General features: G+C 37.3%; 1 protein-coding gene across 1 annotated transcript in view; it reads right to left on the bottom strand.

Annotated features, from left to right (window-relative positions):
- Positions 1-10,996, bottom strand: part of MYO3A (myosin IIIA) — a 101,765-nt gene extending 90,769 nt beyond the window's left edge. Inside the window, exons 1-2 of the mRNA XM_056483287.1 lie at positions 10,826-10,996; positions 6,675-6,809 (exon numbers count right to left, since the gene is read on the bottom strand). Of these exons, the coding sequence (XP_056339262.1) occupies positions 6,675-6,809; positions 10,826-10,993 (303 nt within the window). The 5' untranslated portion in view covers positions 10,994-10,996. The remainder of the gene's footprint in view (positions 1-6,674; positions 6,810-10,825) is intronic.
- Between the last annotated feature and the right edge of the window lie 1,035 nt (positions 10,997-12,031).

Raw genomic sequence — 12,031 nt, 5'->3', positions numbered from 1 at the left:
CTAACAAAAGCATACTGTAAACATGCCAAAGGAAAATCCCAAATAAATTATTAAATTGTCCATACTACAGGGTTCTCTGTTTCATGCAAAAGAGAAGTAACTGATACAGTGATGTCTCTGGTTTATCTCAGGTAGGCTCATCCTTTTAAAAGCCAAAGTGAGACTGTTGGGTCTTGCTTCAAGGCACTCCCACAAATTCCTGTGGGGCTCACTCCAGCCAGTACTCATTATTCAGAGAGACCTCATAAAAAGAATCATGTGACTGAATTTAGATTTTCCCACTCTCACCAGAACTGTCACAGCAATAAAAACAATTCCAGTTTGCATACTTCTACCCATTCCTTATAGAATCATAGACTATTCTGGGTCGGAAGGGACCCACAAGGATCATTGAGACCAGCTCCTGACCCTGCACAGGACAACCCCAAGACTCACACTAGGTGTCTGAGAGTGTTGCTCAAATGCTTCTTGATTTATTAGAATTGTATGATTTTTTTTTAAAGACAAACTTCATTCAAATGGAATTCAACAACTGAAGTCCCAACAGTCTCAATGACATGAATTTATTTGCTGAACTTTTGCATGATAAGCAACTTCCCAGTCTCTGTGCTTTCCTTGCAGCTGCAGAACCTGAGGCTGCAGATATTTTCAGCCAAATATCTTTGCACATCTAGAACAAGAATTGGTTGCTTTACAACACTGACAGCCATTCCTCTCTTCCTCTTCCATGCACAGAGAGGTGCCATTAGCTGAGAAGGGGATCAAGCTAATGGAGAGAAAACGCTTTACTGCCAGCCATCAGGACTCTTACACAGCACTGGAAATCTCAGCAAGAGAGAAGGGCAGAACTACTCATCCTGCTCTGAGCTCTGCTTTTTTGTGCCAAGCCTGCTTGGGCATAAACAGCCCCCTGAAGAGGTAGCCTGTGCCTGGAAAAGGAGCAGGAGATGGATATGGCTCTGGCAGGGAGAGTGTGCTGTCACTCCCACATTGCCCACACAACAAGACCCTTCACAAGCCACTATTCCATAAATGTTACAGGACTCTGCCCTTTTAGGTTGGGATATGGGAATGGAGTGAAAGCATCGCAAGCTTGGCCAAGGAAGATTATTTAGACAAACAGATTTAAAAAATAAATTGATCTATTTACCTAGCATACAGAAGTTATCAGTCTTCCTATAGAGCTTAGAAAATAAAAAAAAAAGTATCAAAATTAAATGCAAAAATCAAAATCTACTGCAAAAATTGAGATGATTGTAAAAGTCAAAGACTCTGTCATGGTTAGTTTGTTTTGGTTCACTGGATTTTTTCGGGGAGGATGGGGAGCAGGGTGGTATTTGGTTTTTTATCTTTTCCCATTCTCTCAGCAACTGGACTTGCTGAGACTGTCACTTCTTTACATTAACATGCTCCATAGATAGGACATTACATAACAAAGCAGAGGATTTTTGTTGTTGTTGCTGTTGTTTTAATAAGAAAGATGCACTTCTGTGAGTTTCCCCATCTATTAGAATTACATGCAATGTTTAAAAGGCAACATGAACAGAAACTCTTTCACATGTAGTAGGTCAGTGAAAGATCCAAGACTATTAACCACACAAAATTTGGGCATTAATTATACTCATTTTTCTCTGACACACATGTAAATTGTGCTGTCACTGTTCATTTATGAATCTGTGAGGAAAGTTTATAAATATTTCATGTACTCTAAGGCTATCCTTGTGACCACAGTTAGATTTGCAAACGTCTGGAAGCATCTGATTTGCTAAATTTCTCTCTCCAAAGAGAAGATACAACAGTGCAACAGCAGACTCACTCCAGGCCAGATGCAGCAGTGTACATGAATTGTTCAGCATTCTTAATTTTACATAGGAGCACTTGCAACCTTCTTCTCTTGGCTTTAGTGAGTTCTTATCCCTAACCAACCATCTCCAACCATGCCATTATTCTTTGGAACACTCACATGGCTGCCCTTTCTCAATCACATCAAACATGAGCTGGATGCTTTTACTGTCAAAGCCCACAGCAGTTCTAACACCAATTCTCATGCAACAAGAGATCTACTTCTATCCTTGATCAGCTCACAGTGCTGGTATCTGTAGGCATAACATGTTTTCCATTCAGCTTTGAAGGAGCAGCTAAAACAAACCAGAAAACCACTGCACCATCTTCCTTCAAATCCTCCTTAATAACTCTCCTCTGCTACAGTGCTGACAAATGCTTACTGCTGACTGGGATCCCAAATGACTTCTGTTATCCATCAGTTCTCCTTTCCAAAAGCCATTTGTTCTATTGGCTTAAATCTTCAAAGAAAGCTCTCTGCAGTGAAGAGTCACTTTTCTGGCAGGATTGATACTCTACATATTGTGCTGGGTTCTCCAACTCTAGGCAAACTCGAAAATGAAAGTTCTTCTGAAGGATCTCCATAAAGCCAGAAATTTCTATCAGGGATCACAATTTGTTATAAATCTCATTTAATCTGAACACCTCACCAAAGGCAACTGCCCTTGTGATTGGTAACTGGGCAGGAGCTGCACTGGTGGGCTACTCTGTTGACAGCTCTTACCCTGCTACAAGCATTTTGGCAACCCACTGGAAGTAAACTAGTAGTAATGGACCAACAACAACTCTGGTATAGCAGGTTGGCAGTCTGACATACTGGCATTTTATTCCTTATTTCCTTATGGTGCTACCTTTACAATTACTATAATATCCACAGTCTGGTTAACCATGGGTTTTCTGTTTATGTCTATGTTGGCAGAAAGAGTGGAAGGTGAACTGCACTAGTTTTCTGTGTCCTAGTTTAACTCAAACTCCTGAGGGCTTCTACTTACTGGGTTTAAGATTTTTTCTTCCTTCTGAAAAAAAACCCCATCATAAATAAAAACAGCCCAATGACTTAAAAAGATAATTTAGACATTCGTACATTCCACTTTTTTCCTCTTAATGTTTACTTTAAATGATCAAAGGTAAGTAAAAAAACTGAATCACTTCAGGCAAATTTTAAATCAGCAAACATAGCTGCCAACTGAATCACAATGATCCATCATGACAGTATTTCTGTAATTCCTTTGAGTTATCACTCAAAACCATCAACCTGGTTAGCAGGTTCAATTACCATCACAAAAAATATTTAGAAGATGAAACTCAAAGTATACCACTTTGCCTGCAAAAATCCAGAATTACACAAATTATCAAATTATTTAATGATTTTCCTATGTTAAAATGTTGAGGGAAAGGGAAAGGCTAAAATGACATCTCTTCAGATAAGCAGATTCCAAGCACAAGCTACTCGACACTCCCACATGATTTCTCTGGTGAAGGTTACACTATATCAAGAGAAGGTTCTACATGAGAACAAAGATGAATCAGGTTCACCCAAGTCTCGACTGTGCATAACTAGTATCTGTATAAATTGCATCAACTATTCTGCAGGTACTTTTTAACAACAGAGCTGGTCAGAAAATAGAGCCTGAAATCAACTGGAAACTGTAACATATTCATCCATCTCAAATGAGCTGGAGTCTAAATTTCTTCACACTGAAATATAATTAGATTTAGAAACATTTTCGCAGTGTTGAAAACACTACATTCTACTATGTGGAATATTATACAAATAGAAATCAGCATATAATAATGATGCAAAAATTCAACTTGTATGCTCGTAAGGGGAGACTGTAGAGCATGCTTGCATCATCATCAGGCTTAGTGGGTCCATAAATGGATACTAAATAGAATAGTCTGTATAAATATCTGTAAAACAGCAATCATGGTTGCTGGAAAATATGAGGGAAATGGACTGCAAAAACTGGACAACAGATTCTTCCTAAATACCATCTTCTAGTGCCACCACAGTAGACAGAAAGTTGAGCTACATGGACCATTGGCATAACTCAGCAGGACACTGCAAATGTTCTTGAAATGTTCATGTACACACTTCAGGGAAAAAAAAAACCAAATACCTCAAAAGAGTATTTGTCAGTCTTCTTGACATTCAGTGAAAGTGAAAGGGATGTATTTCTGTACCACTTCTTGGCAATTCCCTCTGCCTCTCCAGAAATGAGAGGTTTCTACAACACGCTTTGATATTACAAACCTGTATTTTTGGGTGGAAAGTAATTACTTCCAAAATTTTTCCCCTAACAAGATAAGTTTTAACCCATTAAATAAGTTTTTCTTACTGTAAAAATAATGCATGTTCTATTTCCCAAAAAAATATATTGATGACTATAAAATACACTAGCGTACTGACGTGACTCACAAACCCAAATTCATCTCAAATGGGATATGCATAACTTTGCACCTTTTGAAAATGGACTGAGATGCTTTTTAAAGTTCTACCTGATCTCTGTAGCAAGTGGACTATAGAAATATGTTGCATTATGATTCTGGTTTACAGCACCAAGTAAAAGCTGTGTAATACCTACCTTGCTTTGGCTTTTCAGCCTTCACTCTTTTTTTGCCTAGGCTGTTTGTTGCACCAGGCAAGGTCTGTGCCATTTGCTCTCCCCATCTGTCCTGGATCTATATGCTCAGCTGTAGGGGCCTGATACAATTCCTCTCTCCTCCATCTTCCATCAGATGATTTCCAACTATCTCAGATATTTTCTCTTCTGAACTAATATCCAGAGCAGAAAGAAACAGGCTACAGCACACTCTGCCTCAGCTGTGTCATCATGCTGCTGTCTGCTGACATCAAACTGCTGATTCATCCCAAATATGGGATTTCTTTCCAACACAGACTCAGTAGGACAGTTCCTCCTGCCTGCCTCTCTGGACACACAGAGCAAAGCTTAATGCACCTGGCAGGAATCCTCCCTCCTGCAACGTTCTGTATTATAAACATGATTAGAACATCCAAGGAGGAGCAGATGTTCAGCTTATCTGAGTGCAGCCTACAGAGAGAAAGGAATTTCTGAACTGAGAGTCAAGAGCACCATCATTCTGTACAGATGTTTTCTTGTTTCACTTTCATTTCCATAGATAGTTTTCTTTAAAATGCATTGCATAACACACATCTTAAAAAGCAGAAGATTTTTGTTTCTAGGAAAAAAAACCCCAAACCCAAATATCTAAATATATGGATTCAAACACTCTAGTGAATAAATTTGTTGGTAACCTGCAGTGGTGATTCTAAAAGCATTACTAAATGCTGAATTTTACCATGTATCACAACCCATTCCTAGTGGAATTTGAGAAATTTTCTCTCCAAATCATCCTGCCCATGGATTCCATCAAAAGACACAAAATGGAGATAATGAAAATATATTAATTCTTATAAACTGCAGGACACCTTAATAGCTGCTGTGAAAAGCAAACTGCATACAAGCTGATTAAAAGGTGCCACTTGAACAGAGAAATCTGTTTTATGACAGTTTTCTTTCACATGGACTATTAACTAACAGGAAAGCTTCACCAAAGCCAATACTGAAATTTACTTTCCTACCTATGCATATCTACACACACCAGCTGAAATCCATTGCATTCATAGATCTACATGAGCAGTGACAGAAAGCATCTAAAACTGTTTCCACACACTCCATACTTGCACATGTACAGCATGGCATAAAAAGAGGACATATAAAACATACTCCACATGTGGGCTCATGATTTTCACATAAAGAACATCATTCCATGTGAAATATAAAAGTTCGAATATAAACACTTTCCTTCCAGTTTCCTTCCAGTCTGTTTCAGCCTGGCTGCTTGGCATCCATCCTTTACAGGCCAGAACTGAATTTTCCAAGATGCTCACTCACAAATACCTGATACCTTTTGATGCCAGTCTAATCTAATAATTTGTTATGATTTGCCATGTAACCCATTTGTAAAAACATCTTCCAATGGAACACTTAAGAATTTGGAATTGATTTTTTTAGAACTTATGCATTACTGATAGCTTGTTTCTAGAATTTGATACCATTGTATCATTGAGATATTTGGTAGGAGAATTGTATTCACTTAGCTGACAAATCATAAAATACAACCAATTCTTCACTCTCAACATTATAAAACCCTGATCAAATGACAACAAAAGTCCTGATTCTTAGCAAAAGCACACTATTCCTGTCAGAGATATTCTTCATTTTCCTCTGGATACAAGAGGAAGTATTTACAGACCAGGCTGAATCTAAATGATCAAGCTCTTTGCTCACAGATTACTCAGAACTAAAGATAAACACACCTTGTTCTGACCTTAATTTGAGGAAATCCTGATGCTGTCAACAGCATTTGGGCAGTAGCTGCTTTTCTTGGCTTATTTATCTATTTGTGCATTTATGTCCCACAGAAAATAAAGGAATTCAGTTAAATAATTTCTATAATTTCATTTGGGAAAAAATCACCATATAGTGTTCTTTAACTGTCATATGTTAATGATATTTAAAGAAACGTTACTACAAGAAGATTCCCATGGCAAGCCTTTCATCAAAGAAAGATTTTAGGTAGCAAATCCTATGAGTTTATTAGAATTTATATCCTAATTCTGAAGGCACAGGACTATCAGTGTAAGACCAAGATAAGAACACTAAACAATAAACAACAGCATTTATCACTTTGCATGCAACCACTCTTAAAAAAGAATTACACAAATGACTTGCATCTCATTCATTGAGTTTATACTCAACAAGGGAACACCAACTGGAATAAACCTCCAGTTTTTCTGTTTTCTTTACCTCAAGAACTAGCCAAAGCTGGTCTCCATTTTTCACATCTTTCTTATAGTACATGCCGTAGAATTTGACTACATTGGGATGATCAGAGAGAGCTTTCAAAATGTTGTACTCAGCTTCAATTTCTTCATCAATATCCTAGTGTCACAAATGAGAAATACATAGCAATTAACAAATAAATAATGATAGCCATTAAAAAAACCCACAAAGTATTTTCTGTAAATTCAAATGTAGTTTGAAGTGATAGAAAGGAAAAAAACCAAATAGAACATGAATATACCATTTAGAGAACTACAAAGCCTGGTTCTTTTTAGTGAATACAAACCAGTTATTTTTTAAAATTTTACTTTATCAATTTCGACTAATGAACCCATGGGGTATGACAAAGCAACAGGATGAGAGGCAATGGGCAGAAACTGATGCACCGGCAGTTCCACCTGAATACGAGAAATGTGGCTACAGCTACATCTTATTCATTTCCCATCCCATTTTCTAGAATTATCTGGGAATTATTCTCATTTTCTACTGTCATAGAAGCTGGTGACATCCAAGGTCTCTCTGGGTTCTGCTACTGAATTATAATAATCATGGCTTTTTGTCACGCTCTAATTACAGACCTTAGGTTTCTCAGACAGTGTGGGAAATCCTTTTGGAGGTGAGATATGAGGACCAGTTTTGCCAACAGATGCACTGGGAGCTGTGCAAATCCCTTGAGACCAAAAATGGATGCAGGCATTGGCAGGCTTTAGCAGGAACTGCATGACTCAGGTAAACCTTTCCCACCTCTGCACTGGAACTGCTCATTGAGGGATGATGATTACACTGCATTTGAGTCATGCTGACAAAATATTCAATCCCTCCTGACAACAGATAAAGGCAAAATATCTGCAGCCATTTTCCTCTCTTTGTTTAGATCTCAAAAAAAAGTTAACATTCTTGTTTCAGATTTAAAACTTTTTAAATACAATTTGTTATTTACAACTACACAAAAAGAAGTGAAAAATCCATTCTAGAAGGCTCCCTTATGAACTGCACTTTCCATATGAATGGATTTCCTATCAGTGAAAAGCATCTACTCTGTGCCAAAAACCTGTCTCAGCAAAGCCAAATAGAAGTGACCGTGGCAGAGGAAGGGCATGTTTTGCATTTCTAGTGAATGATGCTCTTTCTCATTCTGCTTAACACACCTGCCTCAAGAGCACTTTGCTCACTTGTTTCTCATACAGATCTCTGCAACATCCTATTCAAGCTCCTCACATGTGCCTTTTGTCTTGAGACCAGCTTGACTAGTCTCCAAGAATTTCCTCTGTCACCACTATTTTCATGAATTAGGCCATTAAACTTTCATATTAAGATTATCATGATAAGTCTTATCACAAGAAAGGATTGTAGAGATCTTGTTATTGGAACAGCTGAAAAAAAGCAGGAATTTTCCTCTTCCTAACAATGGAGGAACTCACTCCAAGTAATTTTCCCATAAGCACAACAGAGAACACAGAAAAAAAATACAAATAAAAAAATACAAGGAAGGAAGAAAGAACCAAAAAACTGAAGGTGGCAGAAAATGGAAAGAGAAAGAGTGACACAAGGATGAAGACAGAAAACACATCTGGCAAAAATAAAAGAAAGAAAAAAAAGACAGTCAAAAGCCAAGAAATTAAAAACAAAGCATACAATAGTTTTGACTGCCTTGGGGAAACTGGAAGAGAATTAGCTTACTGTCCTACTGTGAATTAATAGAGGATTCTGTCTCCTGAGGGGTACTTGGATTCTATGAGATTTTTACAATTCCAAGGAAAAATTATATGAATAGGATATTCATTCTGTGCCTACTAAAAAGAAAAATATTTGTCAGTATTTCATGAAGGAAAAAAAATTGAAATATATGGTTAAATTTAGCATATTTACCTTCATAAAAGAACTGAATTAGAAATGGCAGACTAAAAATTTTCATCCTATCTATAGGATAATTTGGCTAAAAGTTCTAAAGTACAATGGTATTTACTGATAGACCTGAGGACAAGACTAAACCTTCTAAGTTCCATCTTCATATAGTCTCATTTTAATACCTTTGTTTTCCTGTTTCAGTTTCAAAAAGCTGAGCTGTTATCCTGCAAAAAGAGTCTATGCTCTAAAGGATTAAACATTAAATGCTTATTTCAGTCATATCACCCATGATAATGTAGGTTCCCAGTTTAATTTTGAAATACCAGTTAAACCAAACCACATTTCTTCTACATTGTTTCCAGTCTACCACTCAAGAGGCACAATTCTGAAATGATCTCCAAAGAAAAAGAATTGTAAAATGTAAAGAAGAAAATACATAAAGCATCTTTTTCTTCATTGCAATGGCTCCCTCTGCAGCCATTAATAATATTTTCAGTTTAAATAAAGAGAACTGATTTATTGCTTTCATTTTATTTCCAATACAGGATTGTCATTTTAGCAGTAACATGGAGGTACAGCAGGTACTCCAGACACCCTGTAAACAGAAGAGAGCAAAGAAGAATAGTGTTCTTAGAATAAAAGGGGTAAAACATTTAGTTAACAGTCGAGTCTTGGAAGGGTGATGTTGACTGCACTATTGCTATTTTTTCATTAAAATAAGGAACCTGTTTTCATCAGTTATACATTTGCCCGTCTTCAATTTCTTATATTGCATCTTTATCCATTCTATTTCTTAAGTCTTCTTTACATTCTATTCCTTTTTCCTGCTTAATCTATTTCTCTTTCCTCCAGCAGCAGCTTTACTATTTCCTTTTTCTTCCTACCATCATCCTTTAATCTTTCTCTGCAACCTCCAAAGTGTACAGGACATTGAAAGTTTCACTGATTCCTTCAGGAATTCCTGCCATTGCCACCTGCCACTTAAGGACCACTCCTGAAAACTTCTGAAGCATAGGAAAGCAAAACCATTTCCTGCCAAACAGGTATTTAGATGAACACCAATGGCAAGGAAGTCATGCCTATTTATTGTAAGTAGAAGAACCTTATTTACAGAAAGCAATAGAGTCAGAAATAGTTTCCAATACATTCAATCTCATTAAGATGCTATCGCTTGGCAAGTTATGTTTAATTTGGAAGAGGCTGTCATACTGAATTGAGATGAGGACCCTTTTGTTGCCTTGAAAGCATGCTGAAACAAAAAAAAAAGATCAGCAAGAAACACAGAAAAGATAATGGAAGACATTAAGTTTTCACCAAAATATTTCATAGACTTTTGTGTCTATGGGATCATAATCTGGCACTGTGATGTGCAGAAGTAGAAGAGCCCTGTGTGGCTGTGCAGCTCCAGACCTGTAGGGTCCACACAGAACAGCATGCTCATCCAGGAATGGAAGTGCCATGGAAGCACATACCTCACAAATCTTTATTGGAAATGCAGAAGATGAACTTAAAAGGGCCTCTGAAATAGGAACAGCTGCTTTCCCATGTTTTGTTCTCTAGAAAAGCCCCAGGTGCAGCACCACTGATGTCAGTAGGGTGTGCCTTTAGAAACCAGACTAGTGTTCTCCCTTACTCTGAGCGCTAATCTCCCACCCAACAAATGTCAGTTATTGAGAACAAAACCAAGCTCTACAACTTCATATTTCCACCTCCCAGTTGCCTGGTGCTTTGTGTGTAGAGTTAATCCCTTTACATTCTCCATTTGAAAAGATGGATTCCTCTGTGAGACCTACATATTTTGGAACATTCAGAAAACACAGAATGAACAATAAAGTATGCTATTTTATATCTGAAGTATCATTCATAGCATGTAACTCAGCTACAAGAGTGTACTCAGATGCTTGAAGGTACAGCTTATGTACGTAACTTCCTCAATGGCCAGTATGTCAAAAACTTAAAAAAAGGAAAGGGAACGACAGTAAAAATAGAATAAGCTAGTACTGAAAAGGAAAATAATCAGCTCTGCTTCTGAAAACAAGAGAAAAGGGGTAACAAAGTAAAAGTAACAAAGTTTATTTCTGACTTTTACCATAAGCAACCACTTCCAAAATCACTTATGATAAGAAAAATGCATTGATACCTAGCCTGATATGGAGCAAGCTGAAATAGTTTACTTCACTGTCACTTCTAATACAAATTATCTACAAAGATTAAGAGAAAAAAGACTACATAAACTCACAATGTAGCAAGTAATTTAAGTAACTTACATGAACAGGATCCAAAATTTTGACTGCTGCTTTGCTGCCATTTTTCTTATTCAACACTTTGAAAACTTTTCCATAAGTTCCTTTGCCAATAGTCTCAATTATTTCCCAGGTATCTGAAGGATCAGGAAAGCTATCAAATATTATTGTTTTCCCAGTCAACGGAAGCATCTCAAATGATGGGTCCTAGGAAAAAGAGATGTTCACTCAACAAACAGTTAATAGCAATTTGCTTCCTAGAAATGGGAAGAGAAATACATATTCCAGCCTCAAACACTAGAAATGTTTTTGCATACAGTGTGCAGGCACAAGTAGCATAATGAACAAGAACTGCAGCACAATATGAGATGAAGGTATGTGCAGTCAACTCAGTATCAAATGAAGGGAAATTCAAATGATAATTTGAATCAAATTCAAGTTTGAAAGAAGCCAGTGGAAGCTTTCCCATGCACTTCAATGAATATATATAGTCACTCTGGGATCTTTCAAGGGACAGGGGAATGAGAGTCAAGCTCATAAAATCCCAAAGACTTTACATCCATTACTAAGAATGAGGCAAGAAGTGGAAAGAAACCCACACAAAAAAATCTTAAATAGTAGCCTTAGGTTCATTCAAAATCTTAGAGCAAACAATTGTTTTTACAGGCCTATTCTTATGATTTGAATTATGACAGATCTCAAAAGGGCAAGCAAATCAAAGTGACAAATCTTTTCACAATGCTATGATCATCTAACTGTCAAGCACTCTCAGTCATGGAAAACACGCTTACCAGTGTACATCCTTTAACAACTGGTTTACATACTGTAAAAGAAGCACCTTCTACAATGACTGAATTGTATCCATCACTGACCAGGCTACACCAACACCCTGGTCCATGACAGATACAATTCACCAGGAAACCTACAGCAGTCTGTTGTGTACTTGGTTCTACAGCCAGTACTGGCCCAGCTCCTTGATTCCAAATACTGTGGGAATGAAATTATTCAATTTTACCTGATACAATGAAATCTTCCTTATCACTATTGCAAGTTAAGGTCAAAGTAATGATCAAGATCCAGAGACATACAGCTGTAATAAGTATATCCACAGTTTTCCATTCCAGATTCACAAAGACTCAGCTCAGTCAGGACACTGACTGTAGTCTCTTCCTAAGGCATCACCTTATGCCTAGTCTTTATCCATACCTTGGAAACCTCATCACATCCAGG

Source organism: Oenanthe melanoleuca, chromosome 2 (genome assembly GCF_029582105.1).
Source record: "Oenanthe melanoleuca isolate GR-GAL-2019-014 chromosome 2, OMel1.0, whole genome shotgun sequence".
Classification (NCBI taxonomy): Eukaryota; Metazoa; Chordata; class Aves; order Passeriformes; family Muscicapidae; genus Oenanthe; species Oenanthe melanoleuca.
The sequence above is the reverse complement of the archived record's forward strand: the minus strand, read 5'-3'. Positions and strand labels throughout refer to the sequence as shown.